This window comes from Carassius auratus, chromosome 43 (genome assembly GCF_003368295.1).
Source record: "Carassius auratus strain Wakin chromosome 43, ASM336829v1, whole genome shotgun sequence".
NCBI classification, from domain to species: Eukaryota; Metazoa; Chordata; class Actinopteri; order Cypriniformes; family Cyprinidae; genus Carassius; species Carassius auratus.
Window position 1 is genome coordinate 5,887,962 of NC_039285.1, and position 23,409 is coordinate 5,911,370.

Genomic DNA, 23,409 nt, shown 5'->3' on the forward strand with positions numbered 1-23,409 from the left:
ACTATGTACATTGCAACATCTAGTGGATTTGATGGACAATGAATGTTAGTGTTATGCTTGAGTGCAGTATGTGTGTGTGCGTGCGTGTGTGTGTTCGGAGGGAGGGAGGGGCTGTTTCCTCGTGCCTTTGTGGCAGAGTTTCAGTCAGTCTGAAGTTTATAGAGGACCGGAAGGCTTGAATGCTGAAAACTGCTGTTATATTTCTCATTGTCCTGGGATTATTTGGGCTCATTTTAACGAACAGAAGGTGAGATTACTTTGGCTTGACCACGATCTCAGTCTTACCCCTGCTAATACTGTTTTCATCAGTTAACATGGTCTATTTAGATATTGTGACAGTATAATGAAACTTGGCAACAGCACATTAGCTGGAAGAGCTTTTATGTGTATTAACACAAATGTGTTCGTCTTTCTTCTCTGTGACAGTGGTTACTTTGAAAATGAAAAATTATTTTATAGAATAATTGAAATCAGAATGCATTAGTGAATATTTCATATGATATTTTGATATTTTAAGGTTCCGCTTTAGATTTATTCTACATAGATATGTCCATCTCAGACATTTGGTCACCTGTCTGTTACATTTTAGCTAATTTTATAATGTGTTTGTTTGCCAACATGGATGAACAAGTTCAAGCAGTTCACATTTTTCAGTCTTGTTAGTTTGCTTTTTTCATCTAGCACCATTGCATGATAAAGAAAATGCATTTTGCATGTATGTTAATTTCTAACTTCCTTCACGATTATTTATTGCCTGTCTGTGTTTCTCTGTTGCATGACAACTCCGAAAACTTTTGCTAACTACTTCTGCTCCTTATGGTCAGTTCCCATCTCCATTTGCAAACTAAATGAGCTGTTCTTATCTGTTCTGTTTTGGTTGTTACTTTCCCACAAGGTTTTTATTGATAGTACAGTACCAAAATGCAGCCATATTCAAATATACATTTATGGTGGATTTCCCATAAACTAGAAATTTTACTATCCAAATTAAGGTTGATTTTTTTTTAAGTCGCAACTACTTAAAACTGGAATTCATGTGTCTTACTTTCATGTACAGAAATGTAAACAGATCTGGAATGTTTTCAGTGACCGAAGGCCAGACATTTCTAGATTTTTTCTTTTTTTTTTTTTACTGGAACAAACTGCTGTCATTAAACTCAGATACTGATCTGATTTAAGTCATTATCTTGAACTGGACTCTCTGTATATGTCAAGTCAAACCACAGACTTTTTATTCCTTTCTAAACTTAGCCAGGAATGCCAAAGTTGGCACACCCCTGTGTTTTAGACTCGGAAGGCAGAACATTTAGGCTTTTTCCAATGCAAACATTTTAGCTACAATTATTATCATAGTTTACATTCACTAGGCCACACATAGTTTGACATTAACCTGGCTCACTTTTCTACTAATTATAGCTGCAAAAAAACAGCCACACGTTTCTAATAGATCTGCATCTGTTATGATGTGGATATTTTGATTTCATGCCATGGTAACTCAGAGGCCAGTTATCATGTGCATTATTCAGTGCAAATATTTCACGCGGAATTGCTGAACTGACTTTTCCAGTAAATGTACTACATCTGCAGCAGCTTTCAGTCTTTTTTTCGAATTCCATTCACACATCAGCAACAACATTTAGTTACAACTCGGTTGCTGTTTGCTGGAATTGTCATTTAAACACTTTCAATGGAAAAGTCATTGGTATAAATGTTAAAAATGCTAGTAATTTGTCTTGTGTGAGATAACATAAAACATAACTGACAGAGCTTTCAGTGAGACATCTCTTCCAGTAATCTGTCGAATAATTTCTTCATCTTCTCAATTGAGAATAGCTCTTTATTTCAGCATCCATCCAGTTTGATGAAATTTCTTTCCACAGCATAGATAATTATAATCTTCGAGTCCAGTGCTACAGGTGTACAACTACATGGCCTGGAGAACTGCGTCAGCAGACTTCTTATGTTAGAGTCAGTCGTCTAACCTTGTACTTGTACACTGTTTTTCACACATAGCCTCAGAACTTTTCCGGTAATGTTGCAACTTCTTCATTTTAATAACAACCCTCGTCTCACATGACCTCTTAATAGAAAAATGTTGATGAATGTACTGATAAGACTGAACGTGTGAAAGTACTCAATGTAAGTCAGAGTTAAATATCAACAATTTCTGTTGTATGTTGATGCTTTAGTAAGAAAGTACTGTCATTGTCTATTCGTCACACATTTTTATGCATTTTTAGTTATTATGAAATGGTATGTATTAATGCAAACCCAATTTAAATAAAATTGTTGGTGGTGCTTGCCCCTGCAAAATTCCTTGTCACGGTGCTATAGTGATGTTGATGGTTGCTAGGGTGTTGTGAATGGTTGTTAGGTGTTTGCCTGGGTCAGAGTTTAATACATAAGCTCCAGGAGTTTGTTCAAATACAGAAAAAGTTATTATGTACACACAGGCAAAAAAAAAAATGAAATAATAGTAATAATAATTTTAAGTGTTGGCCTTGATGGTCTTGGGGATATTACAAAAATATTTATTTAAGAGACTGAAATTTTCTGGGAAATGCAGGCATTTAGAGGCATTCTTTGGTCCATAAAAGAAAGCTTGTTTCAATCCTGGCCACAAACTGAGCCGAAACTGAGAAAAATGGGACAATCAGACATGACGCTGTCCTTAAACCATCACCATCACCACCACCATATATATACTTCAAGCACAACAGCAGCATTCATCCTCAGACATGGACAGTCCCATGCAGCCTACTGGCCAATGATGTTTCCAGTGAAGAAAAGGGGGCCAGATGAAGCTGGGAAGGCAATAGAAAGACTCTCTTTGTGCTCCCTAATGCATAAACATCCCCATGCTTTAATTTAACAAGACATGGGCAGGACACCATTTGCATGGGGCCTGTAACAAGATGGTTTACAGCGGAAAGCGAAAGACTTGTGTGTCCTGTTCATTGCACCCAAATAAGGAATGGTCCATTGGTTTGAACGCTAGTATAGTTATTGTTATTTTTTTTATTTTTATAGATATCGTTCTTGGTATGAATACGATTGGACTCTATTGTGAGGTTAATACAGTATGTGCGGTGGTCGAACAGGATGAATAACCTGAAAGAGGAATCTAAACCAGGGTTGCAGCTACAGTTCCTTAATGTGTTATGACTTTTGACTTTAGTGTGCACTAATGAAGTCAGTGGCCTCACAGATCTTGCAGTGGCATTTTATCTTGTCTGCAAACTTTATGCATTTGTTTTATTTCATGAAGTATGGTAGAGCATCGCCCTTTTAGAAGAAAGTCACTTCTTTTAGTGGTTGTGTTTGCAGCTCTACTGTGCCTAACTAATTGGGGAAATATCATATGTCAAAAACTGCTTGCCAAACTCATTTAAATATTTCAAATCCGGAACAAAACCTGACATAAAAGTCACCGGGGGTTTATTTTTAGCAATAGCCAAAAAGAAAAACATTGCATGGGTCAAAATTATCCATTTTCCATCCAAGTAAAGATCATGTTCCATGAAGATATTTCGTAAATTTCCTATTTACTGCATTGCTAAGAACTTCATCTGGACACCTTTAAAGGTGGATTTCTCAGTATTTAGATTTATTTTATTTTTTTTGCACCCTCAGATTCCAGATTTTCAATAGTTGTATCTTAGCGAAATATTATCCAATCCTAATAAACCATACATCAATGGAAAGCTCATCTATTCTTATCTCAATTTTTTTTTTTAATTACACTTAAAGTGCACTTCACTAAAACCCGCCCTTTACACGCCATCATTTCACCAACAAAGAGAAGTTATAAGAAAACTAATAAGAAATAAGTCACTGCTTTGTTAAATATTTAAATCCAAAAGCATTCATGTTTTACTATATTAAGTTATACATTGATTATAATTCATTAATGTATCAGGATTAAGTTACCAGGGAAAGTAACTGTTTGCGTTACTGTTTAAAAAAAAAGTTGCTATTTGTCAAAGAATTTGAATTTTTTTTTAGCAGTTTTAACAAGTCAGTTGAAATGAGTAGAACAGACTGGTGTTCGTACATAACTTTCGATATTTATTGCACGTCAACAGACAGCAAGAGTTTTATCCTGCACTTCAACTATTATCTTTGTAAGAAAAGTGTTTTTGGCCACTAGCTTTGTAGATGTGTGTGTTGTTGTGAGATGCTTCATTAAATTAGATTGCTTACAACGGATGTCGACAAAGTCTTTGCTCCTGGACATAATATACACATTACACGTACTTGTCTTTGACCACAATGAATTTGTAGTGCTTATATCTCCACCTTGAAAATGTCAACCTGACTCGCCATCTTTGCTGTAAATCTCTGTTTAGCTGTTGCGTGCGTGTTTGTGTGGCACCGCTGGCGCATGTGCTGGCATGTGTGTAAAAACACTGGCTCTGATTGGCTACCATGAAACACATGACTCTGCCTTAGCCAATCATAATCGTTTATATCGTTATTAACCCACCTCCTCACTAGCTGTGTGAGCCAGGGGTGCGTTCGGATTATACAGTTTATTCAATCAATGCATAGATACGCACCGCATTTAATGTCCAGTAATGTTAACGGCATTGTAACGACGGGAAAAGTAATTAATTAGATTACCCGGTTACTGAAAAAATAACGTCGTTACTTAACGCCATTATTCTAAACACTGCTTATGACAGATAAAATATGTTACTAAATTAGTACACAATTGTGATAGAGATTAAGAGCTGACATCTGATTTCTTCAAGTAGTCGCATTTACCATGTTAACTATGCTAATGTTAATGCCTAGCGTGCATATTGCATCGCTTACAAATATTTCTGCCTGGTTTAGTGATTATAATCCACATTGATCAAGTTATTTCAAACACGCACTGCTGACTGAAAGTGAGTTTTGAGCTCAACTTATTTAAAAAAGTCTTTAATGCTATGTTATAGCTGTTAGCTTTCTGTAATGATCCGCGGCGTTGATGCTCTCATAACCACTCCTCTAGTCCCAGCTGGCCCGTTTTGGCCAAGGTTTTCGATTTCGATTTCTTTAAGGTTGATTTTTTTTAACTCCTCCTTTAATTGACGCTAAACTGTGGTGATTGGTCTGATGACTCAGTCATGAATGGTCTACTGCATGTAGTGCAGGTCAATAACAGAACGCCCATCAACCATTACTTGCCCACAGCTCGGTGGTGTATACCCAAACAGCCATGTTATATGTGTTAGCCCAATGCAGAAACATATTGATAACGCACTGCAGTTTGTACACTGTTACTGTATTCTTTTTCAGAACTACAAGTAATAACAATGACAAGCATTCACTATTCATCCATACATTTCTAGTCAATTGCGAGTGAATAGATATTGCTGTTAGACAGAGACCTACAAGCTGCGCGGAGCGAACTAAATACATATTTTGCATGCTACAGTAGGCTTCCGAGTACATGACGACAAGTTTTTAAAAGAATTACTCCACTTTCAGAATAAAAATATCCTGATAATTTACTCACCCCCATGTCATCCAAGATGTTCATGTCTCCCTTTCTTCAGTCGCAAATAATTTATCAGATTTGTAATTTTCTTTGAAAAATAAATACAAAATTATACACTTTTTGCAAGCCTTGTTCAGCTTTGCGATGCGCATGCATACTCCGTGTACAACGGGTTTTGTCTTAAGCTTCCCAACACTTTTCTCCTCCAAAAACGTCCTACATTGTTGTTTAAAAGTTTTTTTTTTTTTTTTTTTTGGAAAGACTGTTTGACCATCCTTGCATGTTCACTTTGTAAACACTGGGTCGGTGCATCTGCAGCGATTTCGGATGATTTTGAAGTTGGTGGAGAAAATTTGTTTTTCGACGTACCCTTCAACGGATTTCCCCTCACAGTGCAGAGCACAGCGTCTTCTCCACAAGAATCCACCATGGTGTTTGAGGAAAGGGAGGTTCAAGTTTTCCCGGGTCTGCTCAACAAGTGGGCGGGCATAAATATGCTAATGTTTCAGTTTGATGTCACCTTGAAAAAGCTAAGGATTCGTTTTAAAAACAACTCATTTTCATGACTCAAGAGTCAGAAAAAATATTATACATGGTGCACTTTTAGATTTCAAACTTTGCAGTATGTTTTCATTCACTTCCATAATAGGGGCACTTTAAGACTAGTTTTGTGGTCACATATTTCAGGTTTGTATAAAGCCAGTCCACGTTGAATAGGCACAAGTGTGCATTTCAGAACATTGACTGTTTGGGCTGCATCTGTGCAGGTTTAGTGATGCAATGACTTTACCAATTGGCTATTAAGAAAACTGGACACACTGAATCGTGTGTTGTGGTTTCTCCCATACTTACTAATATGAGTGAATGGTACAGTATAGGTTAATGCGAGCGAAATTCAAAATGAACCCTGTTTACTTCCTCAATACACATTCCTCATCTGATTGTGAATTGTGAATTTATTGGTGCATGTCTTTAAAAAAAAATTTAAATAATGTAATACTTTAATGTTTTCTTTTCTGTTGACGTCTTTGCACAGGGAGATAGTATTAGCTAATAGAGATACTTGCATACTTGCATTGGCTTTGAAAACATGCTTTCAGTCTGGCTTCATTCTGGTATGTAGCATTCAAGATCGAGTCAGTTCCCGTCCTTAATTGTATTTTCTTGTTGCATATCCTGCTTCACATGAAAGTACATTACGGAAACAAAAGAGGAATTCTGAAATGGAATTCACAGTAACATTTTACAGTAACTTAACATTAAAATCTTTTGCTCTGCCTCTGAAATTACTTTACCTTTTGCGTGACATCACCAGGTTCTCTTATTTTATTGACCTCTTAGTTTTTTGTCCTCTTCGTCCAAAAACCTGCCAAATAATTTTTCTGTGATCCAGACGTTTTCTTATGGATAAACCCACGTCCCATATTTTTATCTTGTTTTAATTTAATTTAATTTTAATTTATTTTATATTTTTGAAGTTATGGAAGTACAATGACTTGCAAAGTCATTTCATGTTGACTTGATGCTTGTACTACAAACTGTATTAATTAATAGATCTGTGTCATTATTTTATGGGTTATGGTCATGTCTGTACTTCTTTGTTTTTTCTAATTCTTTTCCAAAAGACTTTGTTAATTTTTATGAGAGCAGACTGTATCACTAGTCCAACTTCTGCAGTAAAATATAGCTTACTGAAATGTTGTTCTTGTTGTTTTGAAAAGTTTGTTTTTCTTCTACAACGTGGGAACCAAGATCATTTTCATTTAGTTATTTTAAAACCGATCACTGTGTTGCACATGAGAAAAAAGATCTGCCATTTTTAGATCTGTACTTTTCAAGGTCAGCTGTCATTGTCTACAGATACGTGCATGCTTTACCATATTTGCCAAAGCTGTTTTTCAGGAAACATTTCTTGGTTGAGGTGAACAAAAAAGCTTCCTCATAGCAGGTTGAATATTAATCATCCAAACAAGCTGGTTATTTGTCTGTTCTGCATTAGACACAGAGGAACTTGTGGTTATTTTTAGTCTTTGTTTCAAGTTTAAGTCACTTTTAGTTTCAAGGCCACTTTTATACCAGCCCTGACTGATATCAGGAGCACAGAAAACAGACCTCTTGCATTTCACTTCTGCATAAAGTGTATTTACCAGAACACTGTTAGTACTGCATGTTCTTGCCACTCAACTGAAGTTTGCACACAGTATGGCTTATAAGCATTTCGATAAAACAAACTGCTTTCGAAACTGCTACCATCCCAATTATTCCCATCCTTTTTTTCTGTCCTTCAGCCGTTGCTAGCCATATTCCTAATGAGCAAGATCATCGCAGTGAGAAGTTGAGTCATGGTTGTAGATTCATCAAAAAGAGCGTTACTGGAGTAAATGGAAGAGTTACAGGCCGACGGATTCCACCCCATCTCAAACCACAAGGTATGGATAAATGCACCCCGTATGCACAGACACACAAGTCCTTCCAAAATTCAACAGAATACATGCTAAAGAAGTAGCAGAAATACATGCAAAACTCAGCCATGGTGGTAAATTGACATTTATGCTTCCGTGGAGAACCTTTAATATCCCTCGAACCTTACCATTGCACAAAAGGCTCTTTATAATGGAAAAGAATGTACTTTTGATTATTAAAATGTTCTTCACACTTAAAAATAAAAAGTTATTTTAAGAACTGTTCACTTTGAGGAACCCCAAATGGTTCATCTATGGCATAATAGTTAAAGCTCTTTCTGAAACCTTTTTTTAAACACATCTTCCCCTTTATAACAGGCCCTGGACACTGAATGTTACCATTAACAGGATTCAAATCAGCGTGGCTACTGATTAATGCTGAAGTAGCAGTGCTGTACAACACCCTCATAGCGCCCCTGAACCTGTGCTCGATCACTAAGCAGATTCTCTGTCGTGTTTGAAAAGTGTGAATGATTTCCTTGTGATAAGAGTCACAGTTAAACCTCTGTGAATTAAAAAAAATAGTCTATAGGTGCTTACAGACACTAAAGTTCTGCACTGTCATCGCTCTGCATATTTGCTGAAAAGTATTCAGGGCATCTGCTGCGGATATGATTAACAGAAAGGCATCAAGCTCCTCTTTTGTAAAACTAATGTAAAATGAAAAGCAAAAAGCCCACTGACATAAACCTCAAAGACCACATTTAGTGAATTAGAGATGTATGAAATGTATCCACCGTATCAAACTGACTTAGATCAGCTGTCAGATACACTTCATCTCAACTTTCCGAGTATTTCAGGTTCCATCTCTATATACTAAAGCTACACTGCCACCTTGTGGTGACCATAGGTGTCCAGTCCTTCTCTTGGAGGGCCAATATCCTGTAGAGTTTAGCTCCAAAACACACTTTCTTGAAGGTTCCTAGTGAGTCTGAAGACCTTGATTAGCTGATTCAGGTGTGTTTCATTGGGTTTGAAGCTAAACTCTGCAGGGCAGTGGCCCTCCCTTCTGCAATAACCCAAGTGCTTCCTTAAAACAACTTAGGGGATTTCCCACGTTTATGTTCTGTTTCGGCACTTTGTTTTACACTTCCTTAAATGCGATTAAAGGTGTAGTGAAAGCTTGAGGGATGGTTTGCCTTTAAAGTTACAATTTGTAAGATATTTGCAGTAAAATATCCAAAACCACTAGGCTAGTGTTATATATTTCGTCCAGCTGATTACTAACAATATCTCTAATGTTTTCAACTACTTGTAAATCATGAGAAAATTCCCATTCTAAACAGTGACACGGGGCAGTGCAGTCGCCTGTCAATGACGTTAGTTATCCTTTGTGACCGCCTTTACTAACGTAGAAACCACATGACAACAGTGTCGTGGACAAATGTGGAAGTAGCTTCGCGAAAAATTTCAACTAGAAAGAGTTGCCGATCTCGCTATTATAACGATCAACAAGCTTCTATTCTCTAGACCCGCGCGAGGACACGTCTGATCCATAGTCTGATCGCGTCTTTGCATTGACTTTGTATGTAATGTACTCGTGCAAATCATTGAACTCGCGTTAAATCCATGATTTATCTTTCCGTCTAATTGATAGCCGTCAGCTGTTGGGTAGAAGACAACAAATCCCCTAATTCCATGCTCCTTCTTAGCGTCATCAAACCACGCGATTGTTATTGTTTTGATAGTGCGCCCTCTAGTGGCAGGTCCAACAACCTGTACCTTTAAGCAAGACATGTAACTAAACCAGGGCACTCGTTCCTGTAAATTTATGCTGCTTATGGCGTGGAGATTGTGGAACCTGATTCCACTCACACTGGTCATGTAATGGTATTCTTGGATCATGTATAATGAGTAAATATTGGTTTGTTACATTAGCATAGTAAACATAATCTGTGTCCCCTTTTTTTTTCCTGCAGTGCCTCCTAAGCCAGCACACCTTCAGAGTACGGTGACGGAAGTCTCCTTTCCTCTGGCTGCTGGAACGTCACCCATTGATCCCAGCATGGAGGGGGGAGGAGTAGGAGGAGCAAAAGGGAGGGGCCTAGTGTCTGACCTCATCAGTCGCTTTGAGGAAAACAGGTACACTTGTGAACAATATCTCCCTCTCTTTCCTCTGTTCGCTGATATGTACTATATATACTGACAAAAGTTTACTGTTTCTTTCATCTTGTTTGCTTTTGGTCGCTTTGGACAAACATGTCTGGCTGTTATATGATCAGACATATTTCAGATGTCTCATATATTCATATATTCTGCCCTTACTGTAGCTTACAGTTTGAGGAAGTTTTATTATAGTGTTTTCTCATTAGTACACTACTCTTCAAAAGTTTAAGTCAGTAAGAATTTTTTCAATGTTTTTGAAAGATGTTTCACCAAGGCTGCATTTATTGAATAAAAAAACAGTAAAAACTGAAATATTATTGCAATTAAAAGTAACTGTTTTTGTGTATTTAAAAAGAATGTATTATTGTGATGCGAAGCTGAATTTTGAGCAACCATTACTCTGATGTTTTCTTTGATGCTCAAGAAACATTGCTTATTATCAATGTTAAAAACATTTGTTTGGAAACCATGATACATTTTGTTTTTTTAGCATTCTTGAATAGAAAGTTCAGAAGAACAGCATTTATGACATCAAATCTTTTGCAACATTATAAATGTCTTTCCTGTTACTTTTGATACGTTTTGTGTATCGCAAGTATATAAAAGTATACCTATAAATAAAATTATTCATTTGTATATTGTTTGTACGATATATAGAGGAAAATATTTTGAAATCAGAGTAAGCTGTGTAACGTGTTTAAAGTACTGTAAAGAAATGTCTTCCCTGATATTACACAAGAAGATCAAAAAGCAGAAGCTGGTTTTACTCTAACGTTCTGTTCCGAGTTTCTCAAGCATTGTGAAAAGAACTGGTTTTGTATTTGACATTTACTGTTGTATGTGATGAAACTTTAACATAGGAGGTAAGGCTGATTTATCAATTTATGTCTAGCCATCGTTTCCTCACTGTTAGCTCGGGTACAACTTTTTTGAAAGTGCTTAAAGTGCATTTCAACAAAGTGCAATGATTTAGACTTTTTCCCTGGCTCATGCCTTACTCTACAGTATGTTTTACTTTTACTGCTGCACACAGAGCTGTTCAGTCATTTGTAGGACAACCTGAAGGCTATTTCACCAAGGCCTCTAGAATTTCTAACGGGCTTTAAGAGTAAAATAAGATCTGTTGTTTCCATTATTTGAAGAGACTTTCACATTGCATTCTAAAACATAAATTACACACTGTCGTGAATTTTGAATTATTGAATGATTTTAAAAACATAGGTTGAGAACAAGTTGATAAATATTCAGTGCCCGAAATTTGAGGTGTGATTGTATGTAATTCTTCTGTAGTAAAATAATTGTGAAAGTCTCTTCAAGTAACATGAAATTCCCAGTATACTATATTATTGGCAAAATTATTTTAATGTGAATGCATTTAATTATTTATTAAACAATGGTGTCTTCTATCACATGGCTTTTGCTGCTGTTTTATGAAATAAGCCTCTTGAGACAGTGCTTTACTGTTTTTACTATGGTTACATGGATTTAAACACTAATAACTCCCCTTAACCTTTTTTTGCATGATACTCATTAACTTCATCTGCTATAAGTCTGTAGCTCAGCATCGGTGTAGTTCGTATGAAATGATATGGCCACTGTAACAAAATAGACTGACCATTAACATCAGTTCCGCTCAAATAAACCCCTGCGAGCCCTTATCCTGTTTTGCCTGCTGGTCTAGTGCCATTGTGTTGTGTGTGGGTCAGAATATGTGCAGGAATTCATCCTGTAAGCTATGGAGCAAAGGGAGAGCGCACGGGTTGATGGAGTAAACCGGGGTCTGATAACTCCTGCAGCTGTCTGGCCTGGGCTGACCGAAGAACCCATGACCTCAGACAACTGCACGGGGTTGGTTTACAACCTCATGGGAAAAAAACAATGAAATCCATACCGCCCTACTTGTGTGGTTTCACTTGATAAATTAATTTTGTTTTCTAGATATGCCTTTTTGTGATTGCAGTTCATCATACCAGATTACAAAGACTTACCTTTTGTTCTTTGCGCAGGACAGATTTGAAATGTTTTGAGTCATGCACTGAACAAAATATTAGATAGCACATATTAATCCATCTCAGTGGTCCAGAGCTCAACGGCTTATTAATAGCACTGTGGTGCTCTGTACCCTCAGATCCACATCTCCATTCTCTATCTCACAGGAAACGCTATCTGATCTAGAGGGCAGGTGGGCCATAGACAGGGAAACAGCTGGAGGTGCAGGATATCTGTGTGTGTGTGTGCGTGTGTGTGTGTGTGTGTGTGCATGAACCACAAAGCTTTATATTTTGGCTTAATTTTGTTCGGTTTATGCACGCTTGTGTAAAGTCATGAATGGGTCATGTTTTTACAGTTTACTTATGTGGTTTTGATGAATATGCACAATATATCAGTGATGCACAATATATCAGTGACCATATCACCGATATTCGAATTTTATCATCATAAAAAGCAAATATTATCAAGATTTACTGTTTTTCTATATCATATTTTATATAATACTTATTCAACTATTGTACATTGTAATATTCTAAGGCCTGATTTTACATGTAAAATGCTTATACAGAAACAAGGTAAATCAGGTAAAACCGGCCAAGTAAAAATATTAATTCAGTTATGATATGATATAAAATATTTATTTTAATTTATTTTATTTATATGATATAAAAATATTTATTATTGTGGTATTGTCACAATTTCTATTTTGTGCATCTCTATTATTTATTGTTCATCAGTCAAAAAAAAAAAAAAGTGTTCTTATTACACGGCACTCTGGAATGAATCAATTTTGATTGGTCAGTCGATATACGTGACATGCTCTATCATTTTGAGCCAGAATTCAAAACGAGGCATTTGTTACATTAATAGTTAATTCGATGAGTATTTTTGCCTAAACTTAATATATAATATTTTTTTCTGAACAAAGTGGCTCAACATGATTTTTCATAGTAAAATCATTTAAACTAAAATAATATTTCATGTCCATTTATTTATTTAATAAGCAGCCGTGTAATAAGTGGGTTCCTGTCCAGTCATCCATTCATTATCACAAAATAAACCCCTTCCAGGTGATAAAAGTATGACCAGACTCTCTGGATGGACTGTATATGATCTCTTATATATTTTATAGTTTGCTCCCACTGTTCCTGAAAGACCGTCTCACTCTCTTGAGTGTGTAAATGTGTGTTCCTGCATGTTGGCATGTATTGTAAAGTAGGGCAGCCGTCTCTCATGGGACACTGCAGCCGCATTCTACCTCTCCTCACCCTCCCTGTTCCTCCCATCCTCCTCTTTTCCTCCACTCCTCCCATGACCAGCACATTTACACGTCCCCTGCAAGCACACACATCGCCGCCTCACAAGACACAGGAAGTTTGTTCAACACTTCTTTAAATAGCTTCACATTCACACAAACGACACATCCTTCTCTGCATCTTTCTCTTTCCGTTCGCCAACTCTGTTAGTGGTAAAAGTTGTTTTTTGGAGTTCTCTGACTCTGAAGAAGGTGACCTTCCTCTACTCTGTCTGTCTCTCTCTCTCTTGCTCACAGACACACAGACAGTCGGAGGGAGGGCGCTCCTCTGAAGCAGGTCAGCAGATCTCCCAACTGCAGCCCGGCTCGCAAAAACTACCAGAGACAGACGGAGAAGCCCACAGACTCCAGCTCTGCTGCGAACAGCCCAGATCATGCTCTCACACCCCCCAATGGGGTTCTAAATCAAAATAACAAAGAACAGGACTTGAATCAGGACATGGATGAAATTACACATGACACAGCTCCGGTTGAGAGGACAGACAGCCAGGAACTGGTGAATGGAGATGACAGCGATGGGGCTAAGAAGGAAATTATGGAAGAGGACTGTGTAGACCCGCCTCACGCTCACACGGAACAGGCCGAGGAGGAGAGGAAAGAGCCAGAGCAGCATGACGTTGTGATGAACAGCATCCCAGAGCAGAAGGTAAGATGTGAAAGGAAATTTTGTCGTTTTCTGCAAAGATCCGCTCCGATGTTGTCTGTTTGTGTGAGTGTGAGTGTATTAATGGAGTCGGAAGTGAAACTGGCACACAGTTATTTGACACCTCAATGTGCTGTCTCATGTGCCAGATTTACATGCTGACGTTCACATTAGAGCCTGTTTTTTTTTGGTTGTTTTCTTGAACCTTTAGACTTGCGACCAGGCCTTCATTTCCTCTGAAGAAAACATTGCACATGGATTAATACTTTCAGTTTTGTTTTTTAAATCACATAGATGTGGACTATTGTAGACTCGGATGACAAAATCTGCCATTATGGTACACTTACGCTCTCAGGCCCTTTTTATATTACTAAAGGGTGAAAATAGCTGCTATATACTGTATTTTAGGGATGTGCATCTCCATAACTGAGGCCGATGCGATACGCATCTCGATGCATAGCCAACGATACGATACATTAAAGATACATGAAGCAGCTAGCGATGCGATACGATACACCTCTGTTACAATGCAGTGCGATCCGATTTCGATTCGATTCAACACGATTCGATGCGGTATGATGCAATGAAACAAATCATGATATGCATTTCATTATGTTACAGATACTTTTATTTCTTTGTTTCAGACAACAAATCATAAATTAACTTAAGTGCCTTCTGATTTCTAGTGCATGACCCTTATACAAATAGGCTTTGGTAGTGCAAAAAAATATTAAATAAAACCAAATGTTTTTTTCCTGTTTTGTCCCTACTTAAACTTTTAAAAGCTCAAACATTTAACAGTGAAACAATTTAAGGATGCTGCTCAGAGGTAAACTGAAGAAATGTTCCATAACATGCTAGCAGATGAATGTGCTTTCAGCAGACAGGCTTACTCAGTGAACAGAAAACAGGTGCTATTTTGACATAACCAATAATAATATGAAGTACCAAAACAAAAAAAATTTGTCAGTTATTTCATAACTGTATTCAAATGTAAAAAATAAAATAATGAAAATAATATAAACTAGTATAGGCAGTCAAAGGCTGCTGTAAACCAGACTCATCAGATTAAATTTAACTTAAATATGCTCTTTTAAGGTTTTTCTTAAGAAATATAAGTTGATCCGAGCAGAACTGTTAGGCAACTTCGATTGAAAAAAAGATTTGATCGTTTGCTCAACCGGCGTTCAGCTAAATCCGAGTGAGAGGAGGAGGAGGAGGAGGAGGAGGCGGCCGGCGTCTCCAAACTGACACCGTGTCGGCGCGTCAGGTGTGTTGTCAGATTTGTCGTGCTGCCTGTATATTTTATAGCTACACGACATATTTTACAAATTGCATGGGTTTTATCAAGATTTCCAGCTTTCTTATAAAAGCCAAAGTGTTTCCACACACTGGATTTGTAATTACTTGGTGGAGGATGCAGCTGCTCTACCTCTGCCATGTTAATCTATGTGACTTTCTTGACACGCCCCGGTCTCTGTGGTGTTGTGAAAGGCTACGTCATCACGCAACAGTGAAGAGAGACGTGCTTGAAAAACAGTTTAGAAGGGTGAAAACAATCTAAAAATATTATTCCTTTTCTAAATAATGAAAGTATAGTTATCTACTAATAATTATAAAGAAATAAATCTGGGTTTACCGATGCAGATATGTTAGAAACGATGCATCGCGATACAAAAGCCAATTTGAATCCGATGCACACTTTTTAAACAGATGCATCGCATCTTTAACTTTTTAAGCCGATGCACCGAGCGAATCGGGGAATCTTCCCATCCCTACTGTATTTGCAAGTATGAATGAAATCTATATATTTTTTAAGCAAATTCATTTTATTTAATGGCATCCTTCCACTAGATCTGGGGTTCGCAAACTTTTGGGCATGCAGTGCTATTTTTAATTTTTCCGGGTAACCACTGTGTCCACCCACCAGCAAAGAGTCTCAATGCAGAATCTTAAATATTTCAGAAGCATATTTTCATAAATAGGTTTTTTTTTTACTTAAAAAAAAAAATAGCTTATTTTAATGTTTAAATGACACTTTAAATAACAGATTTTCAGTGTGGCCCTACTGAACACTAGTGTATGTCAATGTTGTCGTTCACACACATGGAATATACCGACTGCAAAATAACCGTCATTTATAGCAGTAATTTATTTAGTGCTATGAGCAACAAAAATGCAGAATAAACTATAAGCTGTCATGCCCCCAATTGCGTAGTTTGACTGAAGCTAAACAGACTTTACCACAAGAAGCACCTTGTATGCCCACTTGTGCAGCGTTCGCGCGAATTGTTTGCCGGAGCCGTGCACATCTGTAGACTAGCGCAGGTTAATTCTCACATAGTATTTATGGCTCCTAACAGGTTATGTGTCTATGAGGAATGAATACTTCAAAATATACACGGGAATGCAGTTGTTCCTATTGCTTGTGTGCCAGTGATTACATGTGTTGATGTTGCTGACCCCTGCACTAGATGATATAGACAATCAAAAGTTGATTAGTCAGTCTCTTGACTGAAATGTATGATATGGTTTTAAAAAGTTAAAAACTTGTGTTTATATTTTTAGTCATGTAATCAGTAAATTGATAAATAAATGAAATAACTTGTTTTGGAATGGATGCGTTGGACTGGAGAGTTATAGAAATACAGCCAACAAGTGTCCAGCATTACATGTGTACTCTTTCAGTGTCATTTTAAAAGCATCCCAGCATGCACCTCCTGAAGTTGGTTAAGAAAATGCTTCAAGGCTGGAATCTAGAAAAAGAATACAGTCAAATATAAGGGAGTTACAGAATTGTTTAACATTTTAGGTCACTAAATAGTTCCCATATTTCCATTGTTGGTTATGGTTTTATTAACTTGTTTTATTAACGATTTTAAAACTATTTTTGGTCTTTACATAATTTGCTTGATTCTCTTTGTGTTGTATCATAGTTTAGCTATTATTATTATTATCAGTATCATAATAGTATTATCATTGGTCACCACATAACAAAAGTGGACAAAATAGAAGTGTAGAAGATAATCTTTAATTATTTTAAAGATTAATTACATTTTGAAAATTTTTAATTAGAATGTTTTATTGTTTTACATATGTATTTTATTATGGTTAATATTATTTGTACATAATACTACATAACTGACTTACCTCCATTTGTGTTATTTCATAGCTTAAATTTTTTATGTCAAATATGATATTTTAATGTTTTTGATTATTTATTTATCATAAATAATATCATTTTGGTTAGCGTTTTTGGTCACTATGTAATTTATTTTATTTATTTATTTACATACTTTCATTTGAATGGAATTTTAATGGTATTACATTTATAGTAACTTAAAATGTTCTTTAATAAAATGTAAGGACCCATTTTCTGTGAATGTGAAAACACTTGAAGCTTCAAGTACACAGACCCTCCATCCTCTGTCCACACCACATATGTGTTCCTTTTAGCCCTCCTTTCATTTCCTGTCCTCTGAATTACGTTTCAACAATGAGCTTCTTTTGAATTGCACTCAGCTGTGCCAAAACGCTGGATGTATTGGAAGTTAGCTTGGTTTCTTTCATCAGCTAAGATTTAGAGGGTGTCAGAAATAGTGGCTTCTGATAAGAAGAGGTAGACGTGATATGTCTTCAAATTGCTGACAGGAAGATAGTGTACATCAGGAAGTGTACATGTTGGCAGTGTACATCAGGAAGTTCCTTTAAGAGACCTCAGCGTGTACTACGAGTGCATGCCAGTGGATGTTCGTTTGGGTATGGGTGTGATATAGAGAAAGAAGGGGAAAATGTTATGGGGAGGTGAGCAATGTAGGTGGAGTGGGAGTCAGCCTCTGAATTGGCTTTGCCCTTGACCCTTAGGTTTAGATCTGTTTCCCTTCAGCCATGTGAACTGCTGTGCTGAGCTGGGTGTCACACCAAAGACACATCTGCAGTGTTAGTTCCCTCTCAGCACAATCCAACAAACATATTTTGTATAATTTAAGTTAACACAAGCTCAGAATTTTAGACAATCTGAATTATTTATAATGCCTCAAGAAGAGCTGCAAAGGATAGCAAAGTTTAGAAACAAACTTTTGTTAATTAAAATGTGAACTTGGTATACTTTTCATTTTAAAGGGTGAATATAGAATATATCTAAATATATATGTGTGTGTGTGTGTGTGTTATTTTCATTGTCATTTATGCAATTTGAACAAAATAGATCATACTACTATTTGTAGTATTGCTTTTATTTATACTGTTTGTAAAAAACATTTCATAAATATTTTAGATATTTTATATTCTATGTTTTATAATATAGTTGGTGTTGTTTTTTTTTTGTGTGTGTTAAATATGACATTATTAACCATTATAGATCTTTAAACATCATCATTTTCTTGAAACATCAGGCCAAAGAAACAGACAAAGGATATAAAATCTGTTGATTTGCATCCGATGAGGTGTTCATATTCAACTACTTTTGTTTAGGAAACCAATGAGCAGAAACTCTACAAGATAGTGAATGAACTTCTGCAGACAGAGAAGGCTTATGTTGCACGACTCAACTTGCTAGATAAGGTAAGTGCTCATTTGGGTATTCAAACATTTTTTGCTTTTTTCATGGACTCTAACCAAACCAGTACTGTTCAGTTAAAGATAGTAGATCATACATCATCTCGTTCTGGCTCTGCAGGTGTTTTATGCCAAGCTGATAGAAGAAGCCAGAAAAGACACGTTCCCCGTGGATGTGGTGAAAAACATCTTTTCCAACATCTCTTCCATTCATACCTTCCACAGCCAGTTCCTTTTGCCTGACCTGGAAAAACGCATGGGGGAATGGTAAGACATTCCCACTCTCTCTTCGCAGATATCAGTTTTGGTTTATTCAGTAGGAATATGGTCTTAATGCTCTGAGATTTTTTTCTCTAGGACGGAAACACCTCGCATTGGGGACATCCTACAGAAACTCACTCCCTTTCTAAAGATGTACGCTGAATATGTGAAGAACTTTGATCATGCCATGGATCTCCTGAAGCAGTGGACAGATCGATCACCTCCGTTTAAAGCCATCATTCTGGAAATCCAGGTGATCATTGATGTATTAAGTATTAAACTGCAGTTTATTACTTTCGATACTACGACAGATACATTTCAAAATAGCCAGATTACAGCTGATTTAATCAGTCTGGCAGATATTGCTTTACTCTCTCTGGAGATATCTGTTTGTTTTAGCCTTCATATGTGTATGTTTGTGTGCTCAGCGTCAGGAAGTATGTGGCAGTCTGTCGCTGCAGCACCACATGTTGGAGCCCGTTCAGAGAGTGCCACGGTACGAGATGCTGCTCAAAGACTATCTGAAGAAACTTCCTCAGGACCACATAGACCAGCGGGATGCTGAAAGTGAGTTCAGGAGCGAGCAGATTCCTAAACCAGAATTAAAACATGACCATTTCTAAATGTAAAACCCTTGTCTCCGCAGAGTCTTTAGAGATCATTGCCATGGCTGCCACTCATTCCAACACCGCCATTAGAAAAACAGTGAGTGTTTTCCTCTGCTGTATGACTGTAACTCTAGATTACGTCTAATAATAATTTTTTTAAAAGAGTCGGTTCAGTCACTTACCGTATTTTCCAGACTTTAAGTCACACTTTTTTTTTATAGTTTGGCTGGTCCTGCGAGTTGTAGTCAGGTGCGACTTATTTATCAAAATTAATTTGACATGAACCGAGAGAAATAAACCAAGAGAAAAACATTACCGTCTCCAGCCGCCAGAAGGCGCTCTATGCTGCTCTGTGCTCTTGAAGCCTTCCACTGAGCAGCATAGAGCGCCCTCTCGTGGCTGTAGACGGTAATGTTTTCTCTTGGTTCTTGGTTCTAAATAAATGCGACTTATAGTCCAGTGCGACTTATATATGTTTTTTTCCTCGTCATGACGTATTTTTGGACTGATGCGACTTATACTCAGGTGCCACTCAATAACTCTGCCTCTTGTTTCAATAACAATCTTCAAAAAATTTAGTTTTGTGGCCTTTCTGTTTAAATTAAAATTAAATTTATGCATTTAGCAGACACTTTTATCCAAAGCGACTTACAGTGCATTCAGGCTATCAATTTCTACATTTCATGTGTTCCCGGGGAATCAAACCCCCAACCTTGTGCTTGCTTGCTTGCTAGCGCAGTGCTCTACCAGTTGAGCTACAGGAACACTATTGTTTATACTGTCTTCTGTCTCTCAGGAAAACCTTAAGAAATTGCTGGAGATTTATGAGATGCTGGGAGAGGAAGAGGACATAGTGAACGCCTCAAATGAGTTAATAAAGGAGGGTCATATTCTAAAACTGGCAGCCAGAAACACTTCAGCCATGGACAGATATCTCTTCCTGGTAAGGACAAGTAACTGTTGTCCATGCTGACGATTTGTAACCATTGATGAGTTAATATGAGTTTTTTTTTTTTTGACAATTTATCATCTTAAATCTCTATTAATGTCTTCCCACAGTTCAACAACATGCTGCTGTACTGCGTTCCCAAGTTCAGTTTGGTGGGACAGAAGTTTACGGTCCGCACACGTATCGGGATCGAAGGCATGAAGGTGATGGAGACATACAATGAGGATTATCCTCACACCTTTCAGGTTTCCGGAAAGGAACGGACACTGGAGCTGCAGGCCAGGTACAGAGCAGACCGTCCATGCTCGCCATCTTTCTAGAAATGCTGGCATTTTAATGCATACTGTATCTCATTCAACATAGGTTGTTTTTAATGGTTGCCTTAGGGTAAATGGTTTTAATTGTTGCCTTATTACAGCTCTGAACAGGATAAAGAAAGCTGGATAAAGGTAAAAATGCAATATCAGTTGTCACTTATGTCGATTATAATCAAGTCATTGCAAGTCCATTTTTAAAATTGGCTTCATTTGTGTTTAGGCATTCCAGGAAACAATAGACATCTCCCTCCAGAAAAATGAGACCTTTAAGTCAGCATTCAAAGATGTGGAGGAAGTACCGGTCAGTATGTCCTCTTAGAAGTGTACTATTCACCTCAACTATGTTCTAAAAGAACAAAATGATTGAAATATTGTTGAAATTAATAATTAACTGACAAATATTCAGTTATTTCCATTGTTCAAAATTAATAATTAAATGTAAATTACTTAAATCAGTTAAAATGTATTGAAATATTATTGAAATGAATAACATTATAGACAATAAAATGGCATAAGACTGATATTAATTTGAACTTTTTACATTTATTTTTCAGCTATTTTAGTTTTTAAGTTATTTTAATTAACTTAAATGTAATTAATAATTTAAATGTAAATGATTTTTATTTATTTATTTAGCCATTGCATTATGTCTCAGTTTTAGATATAAGTACTATGAATGATAATGCTACTGTTATTCGATGTTTCAGACTAATTGTATAAGGCAGAGGGTCATTTTTTGTGTATATGTACTTATGTATGCATATAATACACACATTCCTAGGAGTATACAGTCACAGTAGTCCAGATTTGTTTGTTTGTATTTGTTTTTATCATATCATGTCTATATTTCCGTGTAGGATCTTAAGATATCAGAGCTGGGTAAAAGAGCCCCTCGCTGGATCCGAGACAATGAAGTGACCATGTGCATGAAGTGCAAAGAGGCCTTTAACGCCATCACACGCAGGAGACATCACTGTCGGGCCTGCGGATACGTAAGCGGCAGCAAACCGAAAGCATTTGTTTTAAATCAATGCTTTTCATGCTCTGAAATGTCCGTTTCATTCAGGTGGTCTGCTGGAAGTGTTCAGACTACAAAGCCACTCTGGAATATGACGCGAATAAGATGAGCAAGGTGTGCAAAGACTGTTTCTGCATCCTGACCGGCCATAGAGACAGCGAGGAGAGGGAGGGCAAGAAGAAGGGCATTCTAGAGGTGAATTCAGGATCATGTGACCTGAGCTTAAAACTGCATTCTGTTATGTGTCAATTACCACGCACTGTACTGTCAGAAAACAGGACATCATATAACCTTTATATATATATATACATATATACAGTTACGGAAGAAATTGCGACGTCCACGAACTGTTGTGGTGAATTCATCAGCGGTAAGATCGGTCGGTAACACTTTATAATAACCTGCAGTAACCATTAACAAACATTCAGTATTGCTTAACAGATCAGTGGTTGATGTATGTTCATAAATATTTGAATGTTTCATTTTTAACAAATTGACATGAATTCATGATCTGTTAACTTAATATTATTAATAAGGCTTATTATAAAGTGTTATCACTGGTACTCTTTATTTTTGAATGTTCTGGTTTGGTAACACTTTAGAAGAGAGAGCAAAGCAACACAGCTGATTATGCAAATCATTTTTAAAATACACGTGTGAAGTGATCATTTTGCTTGTTCCCTGTTCTAAATTGTCACTTTGTGTATCATGGAGGCAAACTGACTCTTGATGAAATGCTCTTACTTATCATGATTACTGAAAAACTGAAACTTACCCTGTTCTTTGGCTTTTTTTTTGTTATTCTTTGATTTACTCACTTTCAGTGAATGTCAGATTCATATTTCACCTCACAATTACAATAAAAAATAGTAAATTACATTGTGCATAAATTAAACGAAGCCTTGTTATTGAATCCATGTATTTTAATTTTAGTTCTTGTCATTGTTATTTATCATTAAAAGGATCATTGTCATTACAATATAATTTGATTAGTTATTTGATTATTGAAATAAGGCAAATTAAGAGATACTTTAATGATTCATGCATACTTTACAATATTTAAAATTTTTAACTATATAGTATGAATTAGGGCAATGCTTGGACCATAATTTTATTTTCACCATGTTTAAGCATATTATTCTCTCTTTTTTTTTTTGGAATGTGTCTGGATGGTTTGCTATTTAGTTTTAAATTTTTATCTGAAAACTGGAGTTGTAAATGAATCAGAAATAGTTTAAATTAGGACAAAACCAATATATACTGAAGATACATTGTGTCTATACATATATATATATATATATATATATATATATATATATATATATATATATATATATATATATATATATATATATATATATATTAGGTTTTTCTTTGGAAAAATGATTTCTTTTCATGTTGAAGTGAAATATGACCCAGACACGCTTCATGAAATTCACGCTGTCATCTAATATGGGAGTGATGAAGCATTTATACTAGTGTGCTAAACTTGACTGCTTCTTCCTCACAGATTGAAGCTGCTCAGTTCTCGGGCAACAGTATCATGTGTGGCTTCCTGCAGTACTGCGAGAAGAACAAGCCCTGGCAGAAAGTCTGGTGTATCATTCCTCAAAAAGAAGCTCTAGTTCTCTACTTGTACAGAGCACCTCAGGTCAGTGCGCTTGTTTCTCACTGAACTGTCTTATTTCTGTTC

At 36.6% G+C, this 23,409-nt stretch overlaps 1 protein-coding gene across 7 annotated transcripts in view; it reads left to right on the plus strand.

Annotated features, from left to right (window-relative positions):
- LOC113061541 (FYVE, RhoGEF and PH domain-containing protein 4-like) overlaps positions 1 to 23,409 on the plus strand; it is a 51,907-nt gene that overhangs the window by 25,580 nt on the left and 2,918 nt on the right. For 5 of the 7 annotated variants that reach the window (XM_026230718.1, XM_026230720.1, XM_026230719.1 and 2 more), the window contains exons 3-18: positions 7,777 to 7,917; positions 9,870 to 10,032; positions 13,601 to 14,009; positions 18,480 to 18,569; positions 18,685 to 18,830; positions 18,921 to 19,077; positions 19,253 to 19,391; positions 19,471 to 19,529; positions 20,229 to 20,375; positions 20,492 to 20,664; positions 20,800 to 20,830; positions 20,919 to 20,999; positions 21,556 to 21,690; positions 21,765 to 21,911; positions 22,036 to 22,086; positions 23,227 to 23,367. In XM_026230718.1, the coding sequence (XP_026086503.1) occupies positions 7,777 to 7,917; positions 9,870 to 10,032; positions 13,601 to 14,009; positions 18,480 to 18,569; positions 18,685 to 18,830; positions 18,921 to 19,077; positions 19,253 to 19,391; positions 19,471 to 19,529; positions 20,229 to 20,375; positions 20,492 to 20,664; positions 20,800 to 20,830; positions 20,919 to 20,999; positions 21,556 to 21,690; positions 21,765 to 21,911; positions 22,036 to 22,086; positions 23,227 to 23,367 (2,210 nt within the window). Of the gene's footprint in view, positions 1 to 118; positions 248 to 7,776; positions 7,918 to 9,869; positions 10,033 to 13,600; positions 14,010 to 18,479; positions 18,570 to 18,684; positions 18,831 to 18,920; positions 19,078 to 19,252; positions 19,392 to 19,470; positions 19,530 to 20,228; positions 20,376 to 20,491; positions 20,665 to 20,799; positions 20,831 to 20,918; positions 21,000 to 21,555; positions 21,691 to 21,764; positions 21,912 to 22,035; positions 22,087 to 23,226; positions 23,368 to 23,409 lie in introns of those variants that run through there. The other 2 variants (XM_026230724.1, XM_026230722.1) reach the window with 2 other exon arrangements.